Genomic DNA, 21,423 nt, shown 5'->3' with positions numbered 1-21,423 from the left:
AACCTGTAGCAACAAACGCACGCAGGAACAGGAGAGGAGAACAAACGGGGGGGAAACGAAACGAACAAAATGAAAGGTTCCTACCTGTACGAGGCCGCTGATGACTTGGGGAAGCATGTTGAGAGGGAACCTGAGGATGTTAAAGAGCGAGAGCGACACGAAGGCCCTCTCCGCGTCCAGGACGTTGTTCTCATCCACGGTCACAAACACGGCAAACGTCGTCAAGGCGACCTGGAAACACATCGCAAACAGGCCGCTTAGACGTCAATGTCCATCAGTTCGCCCGCGCCGTGATGCTACACACACACTCGCACATGAAGCCGAGTCAACCAGTGACTCAGCAGCAATGACCTCATTATCAACGGATGGAGATATTCACCACATGACATAGTTTGTCACCGACACACACTGGCTTTTGACTGGTAAAGTGTCTATTTATGTGATAAATAAACCACCTATGAACATCTACCAATCAACCGATAGCTTGATTAAATGATGTCATGCGACCTAGAACATCGGATGCAGATAACTGTTGTAGACGCCAGCCAGAAAAAAAAAGAAAAAAAAAAAAGAAGAGTTGTTCAGTCATACAGCTCCAATAGCATTTCCTTGGTTGTCATGGCATTTCTCTGCCTTACTTCAACAACACTATTACATATCATCGTTATGATTTGGGTGAGTAAACAGGCTGATGAGAAGCGGTGTGTAATGTTGCACTGCCATCACTGCCAACTTGAGCGTGTCCAGCTTTGCTCTGCAGTAAATGATTCAATTAGTCAGATTTGACTTCAGACATTAAGACGGTAAAAGTGCTTTGAAGAACAAAACTGCCTTTTATCACTATCAAACAAACAAATAAAGCCCGATATATATATATATATATATATATATATATATATAGTTATCGGGTTTTGCTGAACTATATATATATACATACATATCATCTTGTCATCTTATCACAAAAATCACCAAATGCGTACTTCCTGACCGATCTGTTTCACAAAGCCTGTTTAGACATCTGGACTGAGCCCCTACCAGGAAGGGGGCACTGGTCCAGGCCATGGTGGACAGCGCTCCCAGGTAGGCCGTCTTGCGCAGCACGTTGAGCTCCTTCTGCCGAATGGCAAGCACCTTCTCTTTGAAGGAGTTCTCCCAGGCGTACAGCTTCAGCACTTTGATGCCGTTCAGGATCTCGTTCATCAGCTTGATACGGGAGTCCTTGTGCTGCATCTGCTCCACCTGGGAGGGAGAAGACGAGGACAAGGAGGCAAACTGCTCTTTATCTGGGAAGTAACAGACCAACCAAGCACCAAAGAAATAGAGAAAAGTGGAGAAAGGCAACGTCTTTGAAGTGCGAGCTATATTTCACGCTGGAATTACAGGACACGTTGCAAAGAAATCATTGTATTCAAACTAAATGAAAACAAAATGATACAACAGAAGCAGAGGCTGCTGTTGGTATCCACTAAACCAGACAGTATTTGACCTGGTGACATGATACAATGACTCATTTCAAGGGATAGCTTTACAATTGTGTAAAACTGAAAAAAACATTAGCAACCCAATTCGTGGGGAATAATTCATCAAAATGTGGTTCCTCTGAAAAACAGTGGCCGGCTCATACCTGGTAGGCTCGCGTCTTCATGGCGATGACGGCATTCAAGGGGATCAGCATGACCATGACAGCGACTCCAGCCAGGACAGACGGACCGAGGTTCTGTAAAACACCGCAGAGCCAGTGAATCACTGCGAAATTCAACTCTAAACAAACACCGAGCTAAAGCACAGGTCCCCAGTTTAAAGATGTGGCCGTGGAAACAGACTATAGAGGGAAATGCAGAGTCACGACTACCTTCAGTCGCCCGACGTGTAATTTGTGCACGTACCTGCCAGAGGAAATACAGTGCCAGTATGATCTGAAGAGGGGCGGACCACAGCAAGTTGAGGAAGGTGGTGAGGTCCATGAACCTCTGTGCGTCCACAGACATCAGGTTGACCACCTCTCCGACCGTAGACGACCGCTTGGCAGCGTTAGTTATCACCAGCGCCTGCAGAGCAACCATGTACCGATCACTGAAGTCAACTTTCTGTAAAGAATACTTCATCTCCTCTAGAATTAAAATGTGTTATATGGAGAGAATTCTTCTCGGTTTTGAACTAAGATGTTCAGAATCGCCGCATACCTTCCTGTAGATAGCTCCTATGACGGCTGTGCGTATATTCATGCCGGTGACGAAACAGTACTGAAAGTGACGGTGGAGGATGAGAGTCTGCAAGATGGCGGTGAAGAACATGAGGGCGGCCAGCGAGTAACCCCACCAATCGGGAGCGCCCTCCTGTTTCGTGAACGAGATCAGCATCCTGTAAGAGTGAGGGGGGGAAAAGGGACACATGGTTTTAAATCACAACACTGAACGTATCCGTAAAGAGCCGTGCTGTGCTGAGATACGAGTTACTGTTCTCAACACACATTTACAAATAGTTGTGCTACAATATCGGCCCCGTACAGAACACTGCAGCGAGGGTTTACACACAAAAACACAGCAATAGATCCCAGATGAAACACCTTTTCTAGTAAACCTTCAGCAAGATCTTAAAATATGACTTCTGAGACTTCTGAGACTTCTAAGCCATGCATTCCCCAGGCAATGCAACCAGCCTTTGTGCCACCATGCTGTGAGAGGGTCATCACAAGAAGCTCATCTCATCTGTGGCTCGTCTGACACAGGTTGATTGTTATCAATAGACAACATGTTATGCATTTGCATCACCCATCTGCTCGCGTGTAAGTTGTAACAGTGTACTACAGTCATGAAACGTAAGATATTCTTCGGACAAAATATCATCTGTGGCTAAAAGTTGAACTCAACCTGTGCAAATACGCTGGTCTTTGTTCCCATTTCTCTTCACTATGTGTCTTTTTCTTGATTTTCTGGTCTTTTTCAAAACTCTTTAAGTTGTTGGTTGCTACGGTGCGACATTAGTCGGGAGCTTTCACAATCACAAATCAGACAAAAGAACAAAGGTGTATAATATCAAAATAAGAAAATTAACTGACAGATAAAAGACAATTTGAGATTAGAATTACACTGAATGTGACCTAAATGGCCTTATTCAACCACATGACCAAAATACATACAGGGAAACTGTGTGGTCATCCAGTTCTGATCCCTTATCTCTATATCGAGATATGGCTTCCATAAAATAGCTGCCATCAAGATTAGTCCATCAAGATCAAGTGAAGCACTGTATTTACAATTTGCATCCTGAACAAGGACAGTATGCAGTTTTAAAAAAAGACATTACCATATATTGGACGAAGCACACCAGCATGCAAAAACATGCACACAACATTCAAAACGAAATCCTGAAAATAGTATTCGGGAACACCGAAACAATGGTAGCTTATTTGTAAACCGAACTTGCAAATACGGTGTACCAGTAACGGAGTGCGTGCAGCAGTAACATTGAACCTCTTCCTCTACCTGAGCAGCTGAGGGTTGACGAAGGTGATGACATCCTGGAGCAGCTTGTAGGCCGAGCCGATCAGAAAGTAGGGTCCGAAGGTTCTGATGAGGGCACGTAGGAAGGACGGCTGGCGGGACGCAGCTTTCTGATTGGACAGCAGCACCTCGACTTCCTCCGGGCTGCTTTCTCCTCCGCCTCCTCCGCCTCCTCCGCCTCCTCCGGCGTGGTTGGTGGTGGACGGCGGGGGCTTGGAGTACACAGCCTGGCTGGACAGATTCTCTTCACTGTGGGCATTTGGGAGGTTGTTAGGAAAGCGGCAGAGAGAATAACAGATATGTGAGCACTGCCTGTCATCAGTGATGACATGTAGTGTTAAAGCACTTTGAGTGGTCGGAAGACGAGAAAAGCGCCATACAAGTACCGTCCATTTACCATTTACACGCAGGAAATGATTTGCCAGTGACATCTTAACAGCAGATGGGCAGTCATGTAGGATAGCTAATCCATAGCTTATTCAACTGATTTGATTTAAAAGGAGAGAACAGCCGAGTATCATAACAACGGTATGAGACGCACTCAAAGCAGTTAATGACGCAGTCAGGAAGTGGCTTAATAATAAATTGACTGAATGAGATAGTTTGGTTTTTTTAAGTGGGGTTGTATGAGGTACTTATCCATAGTCCGTGCATTATCTTCAGTGGATGGCCGTCAGCACCATTGGAGAAACAGACAGGAGAACCAGCATGGTAAGAAAGAAATGTACTGATGTGGACAGGGTCAGCAACTAGGGCTGTCACAATCACCAACATGTTGCAATACGGCGCTATTGATAAGCAAACCACAGGGAACGGCACGCAACCGCCACATCCGCAAAGGTAAAATCACCGTTTTTGTCAAAGGAGTCTCTGCTTTGGAGACATCGTAGACAACGCCTTAAGAGTGTTATGATACATCCCACTGCTTTTCTTAGCAAGACCCGCCCTACGTAGCATTTAAGCGTTCGGATTGGCCAGGCGCCCATACTCGCCGAGGTACCCCGATTTGTCCGGCGGAGAAACTATTCTAAATATAGTGATGTTGATTATTTTAGGTGGGCCCCCGTCGACAGCAGTACATTGCTTTGCTTCAGCGCTGGGTCTCCTGTCTGCCACTTCAAACTGTGGGCGCGCTGTAGGTAATACGCCGACTGTGGATCAGTACCCACACTTCAAAACATTCAAACTATCCCTTTAAGTTATGGCTGAATTACACTCAGGCTGCAACGAATAACTGTTTTCATCATTGATGAATGGATTAACTTCTAAAGCTAATTACACCACGTAAAACACATTCCACACTTCATAATCAGTTACGATAAATCCCTTTGACAAAGCTGGATTATTGCAGTAGTAAGTAGTAACGCTAACAAACAAGACTTAATGCTGTAGTGTGTTCCTCGTCTTCTTTGTTAACAAGAATGTTCATTTGGTCAGAGAGAGGTCAGGCAGTGACACATAATGCGAGAAATGTCTTCAGTGAAAGGAATGTTTCGGCCAACTTCACAAGATGTAATATAATACCGGCTTAAAGCGCAGGAGTCGGATTCCAGCAGTGGAATATTTGGCGACGGCAGTTCAACGGGACGACTGTGATGGAGTTCATCTTAACGGCAAACGGGTTTCCAGGTGACGACTAGTGAAAAGGCCTAATGAAGCTCTTCCATATCATTTTACAAGTTGTTCTCAGCGAGAGAGAGAGAGAGAGAGAGAGAGAGAGAGAGAGAGAGAGAGAGAGAGAGAGCACAGCAAAACTGCCTGACAGGAAAACTGCAGCACGCAGAGAGAGGAAGCCGCCTCGCGGAGGTCACAGTTCACAGGGCACGTCGAGTGTGTTTGTGCACGACAACCGCTTTTCACCGGAGTAGCACAATGTCAAGCCGGAGTCCTTTTCTCTGTGACCAAGCAACTGAACTCCAGTATGCAGCTGAGCACACTTAACGGACAGATCATTACTCCTGCAGCACATTATACATCATCCTTAAAGGCTCTGACATTAAAAACATCAATTACAAACATGAGGAATTCATCAGCCGCGCTGCAAACGGAAGTGAAGCAAAGCATTTCCTGTCTTCCCTGATGTCTGCTCTATGTACCGTGTGTGTTCTTTTAAGTTGATTTGAAGCAGCGGTGGGCACAGTTTTATATATTAGATGTAGCTATCCTGCTGCTAGGCTTACAAACCAAATGCTCATGGTTTCATGTATCCACACACACACACACACACAAAGAGCCCTGCCCTAAAAGTCAACATCCTCTCCCTCTCTTCTCTGACTAAAAAGGCTGCGAGGCTAACCATACCCTCCACTCGACTTAAATTTTCAGAGGAAGTATACTCACAGTACCGGTTTCTGTGACCACAAATCTGAAATCTCATACAGTAAGTTGACATGTCCTTAGGTAACCTGGTTGGTGTCCCATTTCTGCAGAAAGCTGGTTAACTCAAATTAGATTCTGCTGGAGAAAGCAGATGTCTTGTCCCTCTATCCCGTAAAGGATAATGACGATTTTCTCCATTTTTCTTACTGTCAAAAAACAACCATTAACTGATCCTACTGCAGTAAAATGTAGCCTGATATATCTTCTTCCTCTCTGCCATAGAGCTCCATTGATACGATTAAAAAAACACATCAAGGAGCCACACTGTTGGACTGGCAGACATGTTCCTTCGCATCTAATGTGGATTAATCCGCCACTGAAAACAGTCCCCAAAAAATAGTGACCAGTTGTTTTCAATAATTCCTCAATGAAATTATATAATTGTGACCCGTTCACAAAGATGAATGTCTTCAGTCGGAACCAATGAGCTTGGGGCTGACAAACACTTCAGAGAGGAGAAGTGTGTTTTTTGCGGCAGAGATGAAAGGAAACATCACGGCCCACAGCTGTATTCAAGGTAATTGAATCCAAACTGAACTGAACCGTGTTCCCCCTACAGAGCCTGGTCTCCCACTGCACCGGCGAGGGAAACGCGTAACAAAATAAAACGCTCTTGAAGCTCCAGCATCATATGGCAGTAATACATTTACAATAAGACAGCCCTGGTTAAAAATAAAATATGGAAAGGGATAAATGTGATTATTGACCAGCTGTGCATTTTGTAGTATCCAGGTTACAGCAGTTCTCCGGTTTCCTGCTTTAACCTGATTTCTCCCAATAACCTGCTGTCTTTGTCAGTAAACACAGTGTCTGCTTTCATGCACTGCGGCAACAAGTAAAGCTTTTATATGACCGACTGGAAAACGCTCAGCTTGTACTGTATCTTTCAGAAATGGAGAATTCATCCCGCATCCATCCATCCATCCATCCATCCATCCATCCATCCATTTGCCCTTCTTCTTCTACAAACGTACCTCTTGGCTTTGGCCAGCTCCTTCTCCCACTCTTGGAGGAGTTTGGGCACCATCACCTTGGAGCTGTCGCGCTGGTTCAGAGACCAAAGGTCTTTGTTCTCCAGAGGCTGTTTGTAGCCTTTTATAGCCAAGCTGAGAGAAAGGGAAACAACAGGTTCACGCAATCTGATGTATTTAGCAATGCAGCACTAAAAGGGGGAATTGCTGGAAACAAACGGAGACATTAGAGGGTCGTCAGCCTCCACCTGTCTGACTGCTTTTCTTTAATTTGTCCGCCGTTTCATTCTCTAGACAATAAGTGATTCTTAAACTAAAATCCTTTATCTTAGACAACTTTGAGATACTGAGACAACTCAGTAACAATGCTCTCCACAAAGACACTTAATTGAGTTTCCTGGATTTGCTAGTCATCATTATGTACTCGTGGATCGGATTTCACCGGAAATTGGCTTGATGCACTTTCCGGCATGGTGAGTGATGCTGAAAGAAGATGCTGTATAGCCATTAAAAAAAAAAAAGAGCATTATCGTGTTTGTTACAAGATAATGTATACACATGTTGTCACTGGTTTACAGAAACTACCGAGGCATAATCCTGCAATTGTTCTGTATTCTGATGTTGAAAAATGTTACAAAGTCCCTTCAGGAATGAAAACGACATGAATGTGATTAACAACAACATACTGCAGGGAGCAGTGTTTAATTGTTTAATTGTAGATAAATAAACATCACATATAATGGAACCTTTATGTCTTTTATTATTATGGCACCTTTTCCAATGATTTTATATTTCATAAGTCACTTTTTATTTCATAATATCCCTTTCCACAACAGTATTCACTCGTCCCAGAACTCTAGCCTTTCAGCCAATCACATGCTCTGAGCAGGCTAAACACTTCCGGTTCCCCCATCTTCAGGTTAACGAGGTTTATGAATGGGTTTTTGGTTAGATGCCTGAAAAAATGTCTGTGTTTCTTAATGAATTGTATTTACTAAATACTAAATCAAATCATTACATATTCATAACAGAGTGCGAGTCTATGGATGATGCAGTGGGTGGCAGAGAGCTCTGTGAACCCACCGTGTAAACCACCAGAACGTCATGGTGGAGAGAAATCCTGCTGTGGCTTCAGGGCAGGGATTCTGAGAAAATGGGAAAATGTCCAGACAAATAGGCCAGAGAGGTTAAACAATGATAAGGATGACATACTTCTGGGAGCAGCCAGGAAAACGCGCGTTCCATGTGTGCGTGAATGGTATGCGACCTGCCTGAACAAGCACGGAGCGGCCCCAAAGCACACACTCAAGACTTTCAACCACTCAGGACACCGAACACACAGTGTTCAGCAGGGATATGAGATGTTCTCACGCATAACATACAGAGACACACACGCACACACACACACACACACACAGCGGGACGCGGAACTCACGGGGTCTGTGACGACATTGGAGAAGAGAGGAGGTTTCTCATTAAAGCAGCAGAGGATCAGCTCACACACCGCCAGGCCGAAGTAGAAGTAGAACGTGGTGAATCGCAGCTTGTCGGTCACTTCGTTCTGAAATGTAAAAAACAAAGACACACACACACACACACACACACACACACACAAAGAAGTGAGTTAAGACAGTTGTGAGCATATTCTGTCAAACTGTGTATTTACATGCAAGCACATTAGTGTTGTTAGCCGTCTATGTTCACCCTGTGGTCTCGTTGCTCACTCAAAACCACAAAATCAACGCCATTGTCAATGGAAGTCTGTACAGAACGTCGTGGCAATCCATTCAATAGTTGCTGGACGGAACAGTTGGAGACGATGATGGCGGTAGATGAAATATCGGAGGATCTACATTGTCGATCATCCTGTGGCTGTTAAGCACGAGTTTCTGTACCAATATACTACAAACGTAGCAAACACACAGCGTGCATTGCAACATGGAGCAGAGCGTGAGGAATGTTGCTTCATGTCTATCGGGGGAATGAGTCTCCTGCAAACACCTTGAACAAACTACATCAACAATGCCGTGCATTGACAACATTGAGGCGTTGTTACACTCGTGCAAATGTACCAAAGGTCAACTTCCATCATTTGAGTCATACTCCCAACACACACACACACACACACCACCAAAGAGGGAAGCCAGGCACTTTTCCCCACAAACGTCTAAATCAGCTGAAATGCCGTCCATCATGTGGAACAAAAGGACTGCAACACAAAATCTGTGACAGCAGTTGGACAAAAATGTTTGGACATTTGTGCACACAATTGCTATTGTGTCATTGGTTAGGTTACCTAAGCCTAAGCCGGCTCCACCGTAACCCCAAAAATACTGACCGTTTTCTAAAGGACTGAATCGCCATCCGACCGACAGCCGATGGATTCTGGGATTGTGTTTCTGACAACCATTTTAACTGCTAAATGCTCCACTATCTTCACCAGCAAAGTTAAAAAACGTTGTCTGTCTTCCATCTGGTGCTGGACCGTAAAGTGTACAGCGGGTTTTAAGCCTTTTCACTGAAAACGGTTGGAAACAACGCTGATGAGAGCAGTGAGACTGATCCAAAACCGTGAAGTTGCGAACTTCAAAAACAAAAACAATGAGCTGAAAGACGCTACAATGCTTTGGGGCTCATCACTACAAGTGATCCTTTTTACATACAAGTATCATGAGATCCACTGTTGCAGAAATGTTTAATAGGTCACTAATTAGGCGTCTTGTAGTTCTGGTAGATTCAAGCTTTACAGTTCTGGTAGCCAGAATTCCCAACACCAAGCCAAATAATCAACTGGGTCAGAGGTATTCATCAACTACTCCAATCAACCCCCATGGAAATGTTAATATTGTATTTTGGGGCTGCTTCTGATAACACATGTGACATGTTCTTCCATGTTGGCTGCTGCTGTGCAGATCTTCTCAGTAGAGGTTTGTATGCAGCGTGCTGCAGCTCTGTTGGTGAGCTGCGAAGCACTAGAGGTGAGATAAGTACACTGCTGCAGTGAAACAACAGGCCTACTATTCCCTCTCCGATTAGTGGTGTCCTGGACTGACCCCTCCAAAACATCCACTCACTGTAAGCTTCAAACCAACTCCTGAGACAACAAGAGGGGGGGGGGGGGGGGACTACTGAGGAAGTAGTCTTTCATTAAACCTCAAGAACACTGAGGAGTAGAAGTGAAAGAAGAAGAAGAGCGGGGGGGGGCGGTGACGGGGGAAGATGAAAGGGCGACGACAGACAGGTGAAGAGGCATTTGAGGTTCCACGGCGCGTTCTCACCTGGCTGGAGGCCTGGAGGATCTTGGAGCGGAAAGACACGACGGCACACAGCACAGACAGGAACCAGAAGATGAAGAGGACCCCTGAGGACTGGACCCCGCGTAACCTCTCAAACTGGATCAGGAACGTGGCCAACAGCTGAGAGGGAGGAGGGGGGGGGGGGGAGGAATGGGGTTGGCCAGAGGGAGAGGCTGAGTTAGATTATCCCAGACAGAATCACTGAGGGCATGTAAGGTGAACCACGGTCTGACTGGGTTTCACGCCGACTGCAGCTCCCCCATCCAACGCCGCCGGGTTAGGCGGTCTGAAGCAGGAGTTACGGTTTTATTCTTCAACCCGACATAGAGCCTCAGGAGAACTATAGACAAGCTCTCCTCAAGTGTTTAAAAAAATAAAAGCATGTATTTCTGAAAGTATTTAAAAAAAAATAATATTTAAAAAAAAAATCAAGTATTTAAAAAAATAAAAGCATGTTCTCACACGGGCAGAGAGCAACAGGTCTACGGTCTATAGATTCAGTTTTACAGCAAATAACATTCATTTGTTTGTTTATTTTGTAATGTGTGGGTATGTCGATCTTTTGAAACAAATATAATAAAATGAACACACCTATACAAGCAGTTATGTCTCTAGTTATGCCCTAATGCGCTTTTACATTTGCTACCTAAAAAGGGAAAATGGAGGAGATACTCGCAGCTAAAAACAAAATCACATAAATTGTGGGTGGAGGATGTTTAGCGTAGTACATACTGTACAGAATTAGCCACTGTGAAGACTATATGGACCAAAGACTAAAACACTGAACAAATTAATTGAAAAAATATCCAATAGATTCATTCATGACAAAATAAATGATTGCAGCCCTGACATTCCCGTAGTGGCTTGAATATATACTTTAAGGTAATACTGTGAAATATTCAACATGTTGACCCCAAGTTAAAGACCGAGGGCAGCAAGAGCATTCGATTAAAAAAAAAAAACAGAACCACACCTCTTCTTACAAAACCTGAAAAGAGGCAACTGTTTTTGGGCGGACATATCCTCACCATGGTCATGCCCAGAACCAGCGGGGTGACGAAGTAGATGGGCGGCTGGGTGTGACCCTGGCGAAGCTCGTGGAATGTGTAGAAGAGGTCGGTCCAACACACAATCCACAACAACAAGCCAAACACCTGAGAGCAGCAGAGAGAGAGGAGGAAAGACAACACAGGGAAGTAAGGGAGATGATTAACTGGCCCGTAATCTTCAGGAGGGGGGGATGTGGGGGGGGGGGCTGGCTTGTCCTGTGATCATTGTTCAGAAGTTAGTAATTACCATTTGCATTTAGAGTCAAATCTGACCAAGGAATCACTGTGTGTGTCCTTCACATATCTCGAATGCTTCACCTGACCTACTTCAAGTAGAAGAAGGTGGACGGATTGTTATACGTGCTGCAATGTTGCTGCACTTAAGTTGCTGCAATGTGGACACGTTCAACATAAATTCACTTTGAATCAAAAAGCGAACAGCGATTTGTTCAGCAGTGGGCTGACTGGCTCATTGACTTTCTGCTGCTGGATATACGAACGTTGGAGCTAGGAGGCAACCTCCGGTTCTGCAGAGTGAAGCCGATGTGGAAGTGTCTTTAAATGTGCATTCTCTCTACTGACCAGCAGGGGGCGACTCCTCTGGTTGCACAAAGAAGTGTGATTGTATAGAAGTCTATGAGAAAATGACTCTACTTCTCTCTTATTTATTACCTCAGTAAACATTGTGAACATGAGTTCATGGTCTCAAGCTCTAGTTTCAAGTCTTCTTCAATACAGCATGATGTTCATCTAGTAATTATGGACCATTTAGAGTCAAACAGACCATAAAGAGGAGTCAGCTTTAGGGCGGGGCTACTGTGATTGACAGGTCGTTGCCGCTATCACAGCCGCATCCGCCGTCTCCACATCACTCCTCCTCCTCCTTCCAAATATGGTAACTTTCGTTCATCGGTTGCCGTATTCCAAGATGGCGACGGTGAAATTAAAACAAACTGTCTTGGAGCCACCAATTAAGTACTCGTCAACCAACTGTACTCCGAACACAAGTGGACGGCGCTGAGTGACCGATATCAATCACATGCATCGGCCTTTCCGTGCGCTTTGGAGTACACAGTGTAAAAAGCGAATCTCACCGTTTTGAACCTGTTCATGATGGACATCATGATGTAGCCTCTGTTGTTCCTCTTGAGGTAGAAGAGGTAGATGGGGCAGACGGCCCAAAGGTAGACGCACGGCAGCCATGACAGGACAGAGAGCTGGAAACACTCTGGGAGGTCGGGCCGATCTGTGTGCAGCGTCTGATTGGCTTCCTGCAGAGACACGCGGCATGGGGAACAGCACATTAGCTTGCACATTAGCTTGCAAACATGTTGGAAATTCAAGTTCTTCAAGTTTACAAGCTCTTAATAACCTTAAATTCAGAGACAACCAGCTTTAGTGAGTGAAGCAAGTTAAACGGGTCTTTATTCAACGGCTCTGTCCAAAAGGTAACACATTTTTAACTTCCAGCTCCTCTAGAGCTCACTAGTTCTGTGTTTGATCTCCCATGAGACCATGTAACGTACTGAAGTGCATGCAGAGCTTCACAACTGTGATACTGTGTTCTCTTCCTGAATGAATCAGATCAGAGACCTATTGCAGCTGTTCATCAGGTATATTAAAGCTACTAGGAGGACTTCATTCTGTGGACAAAAAGCGGTCATGTTTTCCACACCAGAGTCCATTTAGAAACCTTTTATTTTACTGCAGCAGGGTCTGACAGTCTGCCCCGCACGGTCCTGGTTCTGGTTCTGCCGTACTACGTACACTAGAATCAAAAGCATGCAGGCACCTGAAAACACGGGCTTGGGCTCACCAAGGTAAGAAACTCGAGCTCTACGTGTGGCGATATGGTAATGTTAAACTTTTCCACGACGTTGTATGAAAACAGTATGATTCATTTATTTTGCTGCAGAGGGACAATGACCGAGTGATGCAGAGGACATCCGGAGGAGAAAGGTAAAGTAAACACAGTGACACAGAGGTTCCCGTGGGCCCCTGGACAAGCGCCGACTCCCGCCCACCCACAGATGGAACCAATATAAACACAGCTGCTAGATACACCGGCACACCGGCCAAGTGTGTGTTTGAAAGTGTTGTAGTGGTAAGGAGGTGATGGGTGATGCTCGTGCTGGTGTGTGTGTGTGTGTGTGTGTGTGTGTGTGTGTGTAGGGGCAGTTGTGAAACGCCCATCTCTCCATCAGTAGTTCTGTCCGTTCTGGCTCATGAGCTCTAAGCCCGCAGCGTGTTAAACTGGTGGTTTCATTACTCTTCTTGAGGAGGAAAGACTGAACAGATCACGAGCACAAAGCTTCGCTTTTTTTCTGTTCTTTTTGACCCAGATTTGAATTTCACGTGGTTTTAAAAATCTTCTGGATACTGGTCTGGTACACAATAGTCAAGTGTGACTCATATGTGTGGAGAGTAATGGGAGTCACATTTGACCTGTGACTTGATAACATGCAGTTTATTAAGAAGGTCAAAAATAACACCACATACCTCACACTATAAAGCAACTATGCAAACAACTGTTGACCCGATGACTGACTAATGTCAGCAGCATAATCAGACATTTCCCTCTCACTGCATGAACACTACTCACTCTGAACACACATGTTTCTCCATGCGTCATAAAGTCATAAATACAATCCCTCATGAATCCCCATGTAAAGAGACATGATGGCTCCAGTTTTTCAAATGTGAGAATTGAATGCAGTGTTTTCATTGCATATTTGCTTAACAAAATATAGGTCGCCAGTTTTTTCCCAGCCTGAGCAGCAGGAGAGCAGCCGAGCCGCCAGCACGTTATTAGTGTTGGTACTGTGTGTACCACCAGGGTTCATGCACATTTTTATTACTTAATCACTGTGACTTTTACACAATTTTTTGGCAATTTTCTATGACCATACATTCTCTGAAACGTGTGTGAACCGCAGTGTATCTGTCGGGGAGTATGACCCAAATAAAAAGCTGGCTTGTGTCTTCACATGTATTTTTTGCACACGAAAAGGTCCCTCGTTTGACGGTGGACGAGAGGGGAGCACTACCGCTGGCAGCGGCTAGGGCTGGGCGGTATGACCAAATATTTTCTGGCTTTATATATCTATTTTTGTCCATGACTTTTCAAGGTTTTTCATGACTGTATATGAACCGTGTACCAAACGCATCCCTATCTCACTCCGCATGGAAACGTAAATGTCAAATTTAAAAGCATTCCGATATCTCCCCCTGCACACTGGGGAAAAGGCAGAGAGCAAATATCATGTTTACGAACTGACAGTACCAGACGAGGAGTTTGAGTTCACACACGCACACACACACACACACTGAATGTAAACAGGACGGGTTTAATTAGTTTCTGCTACGTTGGCTCGCCTTTCAGAAGGAACATTCATGTGAGCAAATACGACAAGGGGGAAACTTTTCACACATTTGACAGCGGATATTAACGCTCTTCTGAAGGTGAAAACGGGAGATTGTTTCCATGGATGAGGGGAGGAAATAAAGGCTCCTCTGGTTGTTATGAAAGAATGTGGTCACTCCCTTTTTTTTTTTTTAAATGATTCACCTGATACAGAGTCTGTTTTCTGCACAGAAGAACTTGTGGAGGCTTGACAAAGTTAACGATCAATATCGATTCACAGAATTGTTGACAACGAAATATCTTGAACTCCAACACGTTTCATAAGCATCAATAGTCCAGAGCTCACCGTGAGGAGCGTATCAAATAGAAATTATTAAATGGTGACAAAGGCATCAGAAATTATAATCATTCACAACCAAAACATTTTCTGATGATAATCATGAAAAAGGAGAGAAAAGCTGCTCCTAACACACTCTTACGAAATGCATAATGGCTGCCCTTCATTCCACTCCACAGACTTTCAGGCTGTTGTCACTACACTTGAAACCTGAAACCCGAAACTTCAACAAAAGGTGAGATAAAAAGAAAAGGGGTGAGGCGCTGTGCTGTTACAGCCAGCCGCTTCAGTGCGTCGGGTTTAGACCTCACAATCAAAGCACAGGGAGCCTGAAACCAGTCCTTAGACGATGAGGCAGAGAGTGCCATGAGTTTCTTCACTCGTGGGATTGTTGCGTAGCACCGAGCTATTATCAACGGACGGTTTCAGAGCCACAGGGATCTATTGCTAAAGCCCGACATCAAAAACAAACAGAAACCTGTCCAGTCTGCTGTGCTCTAATGAAGGCCGTGTGGCAAATGATGTCATTAAAGCAGAGTAGAAGTGTGTGTGCACGATTATGGAGTTTTTCTATAACGCATTAAAGTAAACTTGTGCAAATAAACACTTGTCACTGAAAGAGTTCTTTGTATTTCTCAATACTCAGTGAATAACAAGATCAAGTTATACAAACAAAAATGCTGTCTGTTATACATCAACAGAATTGGTCGGCTATTTCTCAGAAAGTTGCCACTGGCCAAGAGCGATGCGGCTTCTTTCGTGGCTTGTTTGGGCAACCTCATCTGAATGCGAGCATCCCACACTGTCAACACAACCCTCTGTAGCATGTTATATAGTTTATAGTCTACAGTCTGCATAATACATGACATTACAGTCATTCAGCAGACGCTTTTATCCAAAGCAACTTACAATTCAGATTCGATCACATTTCTACACTGTAGGCGCAGCTACGGGAGCAATCTTTGGGGTTAAGTGTCTTGCTCAAAGACACATCGACATGCAATTAGCGGAGCCGGAACCGGGGACCGAACCACCGATCCTCTGATTGAAGTACGGCTCTGCTATCCACAGTCGCCCATACCACAGTACCACATCGCAGCTCTGAAACAGCCAGAGGGAAGCAGACCAGCAGTCTGAAATCTGCAAGAAGAGGAACAACCCTCCAAACCACAACACTCCCTGCAGCACTCTACAAATATATTTCAGGATCGGGGCAGGCCCCAAAGCCTGCCTCTGTTGATCCGTCACAGAACGGAGAGAAAACAGACGGTTTCTCTCTACGTTACCTTTTTGAATCAACCCGATTTGTCCAGACACAAATCCGCCAGAGACGGCAGATTTAGCTCGAGCTAATTAACAGGACATTATGCTGGAGAGACACTGCTGTAACATGCCGTCAGTCAGAGCGGGGTTGAGTTAATCATTTCTTCACAATAGAAACTTCCTTGAGCAATATCATTACATTACAGTCATTTAGCAGACGCTTTTATCCAAAGCGACTTACAATCAGTGTATTCAACATCGGTTTTCGAGAGAACAACTGGTCACCAGAAGTAATACGTGCATGTCCTTTCCTCAAACAAGCATCTAAGAGCATAAACCAGCGCCAACGTACAGTGCAGAAACTAACGAATGCCAGCACCAGAGTCTTAAACTGGATGTGAGCTCCTACAGGGAGCGAGTGTAGAGAACGGAGAAGGCAACTTGTGCGGGAGAACTTGGGGCGATATCCAATCAAATATGATCATAAACCTAATTCATGGCTCAATAGCTTTACAAATAAACATTTAAAAGACAGTTGATGCTAAAATAAAGAAGTGAAATTAAAAACCAGTCTGACCATTAAGAATAATTAAAAATGAGAGAATTAGTTGCCTGCTTTGTTTGTTTTTTAAATACCTTTATCTTTGAAGATGTGGGGCACCATCATGACATACAGTAAACAGCAAAGAAAGAAAAGTAAACATTGTACAAGTACACGCAGAATTAAGTCTTGTTTTTTAATAAAACGCTGGGGAAAAAAACACTTTTCATCTGATCAATAATCCATCAATCTAATAGTCAACACATTGGTCGATTATCAAAATAGTCGTTAGTTGCAGCCCTGGTAGTCTCATATTTACGGTAATGATATCAATCTTCTCATCCAACTCCCCCGGCTGCTACTCTGTCCAGCTGTCAGAGCTACCACGGAGCCCACACTGTCACTAACTGCACTCTCTGAATAAATATGATCTCATTTTTTGTGGAAAGACGATTTCAAAGAGAAGCACACAGAAGGCTTCACAATATGCATTTCCAGAATATATCCAGGATGACGGCCTGCAGTCAGATATGGACAACTCCATGAATTAACATGATCATTTTTTGGGAAAAAGATGAGAGAGAAGCAGACAGAAGGGTGAACAATATGCGTTTGAAGGATATATCCAGGATGTCAAACGTATTCATCAGCAAATCAAGTTAAAACGATAAAGATAGGCGCTAAAGCTACAGATCACCGTGTAAAAGTGAACCTCCACATCACCTGGAGATCCAGACAGAAGACAACGGCATTAAGGAACAACACTGTTTCTGTAAAGCAGATGCAATGATTGTGAGATGTTTCTAACTGAGACGAAATTTGGGATCAAAGAAACGACAAATGACTCATCAAGCCAAACGTAGATAAGAAAATGCTGAATTTACTTTATGGAGTCATTACTGTTATTATTTCCCTGCAGTCGTTCACAGTGCGGAAAGAAACCTCAACAGATGCACACCGACTACTGGGAAGCAGTGACCTTTCCCATCCAACGCCCCTCCATATCGGCGTGACTTTCACTTCTTCAATTTCCATTCAGCCTCAGCCTACAGCAGCGAAACCGTGACTAGGGAGGACATGAAATATGTCCAGACTTATGCAACGCCTTACAGTTTACACCGAGCTCTCCGTCAGCACACGGGTAACCCGAGCTGCCGCCGACAGTCTGAATTGACTGCTGCTGATGAATGGGTTTGGGATCATGTCTGTGCTGCCTGCCACACATTATGTCTGTTGCTGCTACGCCTCCTTGTGAAAGGTTTTTGGGGCTTAGGGAAACTATTTCACCAAAAGGTCCACTAGAAGCTCTTCAGGAGCTTTTGATCACATCTCATGATCTTCCAACACAAATGAAGTCTGCCCAATTGTCATAGAGCTGTGTTTAAATTTTTGATTATTAAATCAAATCCAGTTATTAATGGCATTCAAGGCTGACCTTTTTTTATTTTGGACTTTATGACCAGGCACAGTCAGACTCACGCAACATGTAAATCATGTCCCACATGCCAGTCACAGAACCCAGCTAGAACACGCTCCAACATTTGCATGCCATCCACGCCACAGTCTGCTGTTGTTGCTCCAATGAGTGACACATTAACCCACCCTGCACAACTAATGCACCAGCGACGGCAGCGCACGCACTCTCCTAACCTCTCGCATGAAATGATTCCAAAAATAATACGCACGTTCGTTGTCAACACTCGATGACGGCCTCCGAGCGAGGCTCTCGGCGTTACCGGGGTTTTGCACCTGGCGTCAGCAGAGGGGTATTCAGTTGGTGGCAATCTGCAACCACACTGCTAGATGCCACCAATTCCTACACACTGCCCCAAATCGTCAGATGTAGCAATAACAAAAACAATCTGTGGTTGCAGTCCTAATCTGGTAGCCTATTAGATAGGGTTTACAATTCAATTGGAACATATTCTTATTTTGTTGCACAGGAATCAATGTTTCAGACTTTTAGTGACACAGTGACACAAAAGTCAAACGCAACAATTTCAAAGTTCTTGTTCAGCCAGCGTGGTCTCACATTTGGTCTGCTTTTGGGATCAGATCTAAGAGATCTTGATCTTTTGAAGGTGACACTTGAAAGTGAAAAGCAACCATTATATCAGATACACAGGACCTTTAAAGCCCCTTTCCGTGAAGATTGTGTGCAGGCTATCGCTTGAAAGCTTGTTCATTAATCTTCCCTACAAAGCAAGGAGCGCTTAGAGTGCTGGTTTTACAAACGTAAGTCTATTGTGAGGTTCACCTTTTATCAACTGGAGATAAAATCGGTTGTATCTGACATGTTTTTTTATAAACAATGAGATTGCAAATCAAGTCCTTGGTCTGAAGCCTTCGTGTTTAAACCGACTCGCACAGAACATGCATTTTTGAGTGCTGGGGGGATTACAACTGCCTCTGGTTTGTTTGTAGTGGTCGTAAACAACAGCAGCAACCAGTTTAGATCACCTCAAAAACAAGCCGGCCCTCGGTGTAATATCCAGCGAGAGGAAAATCAGGTGCACATTCTTAACCCTTCACGAAACCACAAAGAGGCTCAAAAGCTCCCGGGTTTGGCTTCTTCGTGGATACAGCATTCCACATGAGACAGTTAATGGGATCCGTCCCAGGCAAACCCCCAGAGCAGGAGTGGTGCCTCAGCCCGGTGCTTCCGACAAGCACGGCGGTTTGTGGCGTTATACTGATAAGCCTGCAGGCCTAACCTCCAACAAAAACCTGCCAAAAGCAATATGGCACGAAGCATGGAAGCCCCACAGCTGCAGACATGTGACATGGCCTACAACCAAAGCGTCTGACTGAGGCTGGGCTTTCTTTTTCGTTGATGCATCAGGCCGTTAATGTCGTAAACGTTACATGTCCGTAACTGATGTTAAAGTTAAAAGTTAAGCTTCTTCTGATTCTTTCACTACCCAGGAAACCATCAGTGCAAACAGTTAGAGACACACTCAAAACTGCACAATTATTCTTTTTCCAATATCACACCCAGTCCTCGAGAAAGGAACACTGTGTTAACACGCCGACACATCTATAAACAGACTTCCCCAAAGTCACACTGCCACAATCAGTGGCAGGTCTGTATCAGACCTCAACGTGAACCAGTGGTTTGATTTATGGCTGTGGGAATGCGTGTTTGCCATGTTTGTACCAGTCACAGGATTAAACACACATTACTCTTTGCGTGGGTAGAAAAGACACTCTGCGTGACCCCGGTTACCTTTAACAGAGCGTCATCCTCCAGCTCTCTGAGGAAAAGTGGTGTACGAAATAGAAAGTTTCCATAATATTCCCATTGGGATTTAACGTGTCTGTGTGTGGTCCTACCTCATCCTAATACCCTACGAGGTATTTCTCATCTCCTATAGTACTCCTGATACTTACCCATAGGGTGTCTGTGGTGACTAACAGCGATTTTCATCTCTTTTTGGTGATTGTCTTCAATGACATGTGTATAAAGTAGCTATTATACTTTATGTGATTTTATCACCATGCAGAAATATTCCCAATGAGACTGCAGTGTGTGTTTAATATGCTATCCATTAGATACATACTTTGTAGTATCGTTATCTCTAGTGTACATCACTGTATTATTCCTAGAGGGCCGTAGCTGCTGCAATCGACACGTAATTCGGCATTAATTGGGAGCTTGTCAACACAGTAAAGGCTATTAAGAGGGTTATATTATATACTTAGATATGACCGCTGGTGTACTTCTAAATGGCTGCCCGGAAAAGAAAAGCATGGCATAACATTGCACAACCTTGCCAGGTAGTCCACATGCATACACACACACGACCAACGGAGTTACAGGATCTTGTAACATATAACGTTACGCCACTCGTGGAAAAAAACAGGGAAGCGGAGCACCGCGAGTGACGGGAAAACGTAACGTTACTCACCCAGAAAGGGAGCTCTGGTCCGCAAAGCCGCTCCATCTCTTGTCAGTCGGCGGGAGACCGGGAGAACCGACGGAGAGCTCTTTAAACCTCGCTACCGGTCGACAGCTTTCCCCTGTTCCTTCGCGGTAAAAAAGAAAAGGAAAACCGCTCGCTGACTGTCACATGCCACACAGACCGGTACGATACGTGTTTCTGTGGACAGCGTGGACCGACCTGCGCCGACAAAACGCTCCGCAACTTCCGCTCTGCTGAGAGACGGAAAAGAGAAGTCGTCTCGGAGTCAGCGGAGAATCAGTTGAATGGGAGGTTGTCGTGATGGCAGGATGTCAGCGTGCTTGGCCCCGCCCCCTCCTCGCTCTCTCTCTCTCTCTCTCTGTTTCTTTCTCTCTCTCTCCCCCTCTCACTCACTCTCTCTCACTCACTCTCTCTCTCTCTCTCGCTCTCTCTCTCTCTGTTTCTTTCTCTCTCTCTCCCTCTCCCCCCTTCTCTCTCTCACTCTCTCTCTCTCTGTTTCTTTCTCTCTCTCTCCCCCTCTCACTCACTCTCTCTCACTCACTCTCTCTCTCTCTGTTTCTTTCTCTCTCTCTCCCCCTCTCACTCACTCTCTCTCACTCACTCTCTCTCTCTCTGTTTCTTTCTCTCTCTCTCCCCCTCGCACTCACTCTCTCTCACTCACTCTCTCTCTCTCACTCTCTCTCTCTCTGTTTCTTTCTCTCTCTCTCCCCCTCTCACTCACTCTCTCTCTCACTCACTCTCTCGCTCTCTCTCTCTCTGTATCTTTCTCTCTCTCTCCCCCTCTCACTCTCTCTCTC

At 44.7% G+C, this 21,423-nt stretch overlaps 1 protein-coding gene across 1 annotated transcript in view; it reads right to left on the bottom strand.

Annotated features, from left to right (window-relative positions):
• abcc3 (ATP-binding cassette, sub-family C (CFTR/MRP), member 3) overlaps window positions 1-20,856 on the bottom strand; it is a 34,960-nt gene extending 14,104 nt beyond the window's left edge. Inside the window, exons 1-13 of the mRNA XM_079293274.1 lie at window positions 20,612-20,856; window positions 12,293-12,469; window positions 11,178-11,303; window positions 10,132-10,269; window positions 8,289-8,414; window positions 7,937-7,998; window positions 6,857-6,988; window positions 3,486-3,752; window positions 2,184-2,361; window positions 1,887-2,048; window positions 1,625-1,717; window positions 1,036-1,239; window positions 85-231 (exon numbers count right to left, since the gene is read on the bottom strand). Of these exons, the coding sequence (XP_079149400.1) occupies window positions 85-231; window positions 1,036-1,239; window positions 1,625-1,717; window positions 1,887-2,048; window positions 2,184-2,361; window positions 3,486-3,752; window positions 6,857-6,988; window positions 7,937-7,998; window positions 8,289-8,414; window positions 10,132-10,269; window positions 11,178-11,303; window positions 12,293-12,469; window positions 20,612-20,647 (1,848 nt within the window). The 5' untranslated portion in view covers window positions 20,648-20,856. The remainder of the gene's footprint in view (window positions 1-84; window positions 232-1,035; window positions 1,240-1,624; window positions 1,718-1,886; window positions 2,049-2,183; window positions 2,362-3,485; window positions 3,753-6,856; window positions 6,989-7,936; window positions 7,999-8,288; window positions 8,415-10,131; window positions 10,270-11,177; window positions 11,304-12,292; window positions 12,470-20,611) is intronic.
• Window positions 20,857-21,423: the final 567 nt, after the last annotated feature.

The sequence above is a fragment of the Melanostigma gelatinosum genome (assembly GCF_949748355.1).
Source record: "Melanostigma gelatinosum genome assembly, chromosome: 21".
Lineage (NCBI taxonomy): Eukaryota > Metazoa > Chordata > Actinopteri > Perciformes > Zoarcidae > Melanostigma > Melanostigma gelatinosum.
This window is presented reverse-complemented; position numbering and strand designations above follow the sequence as displayed.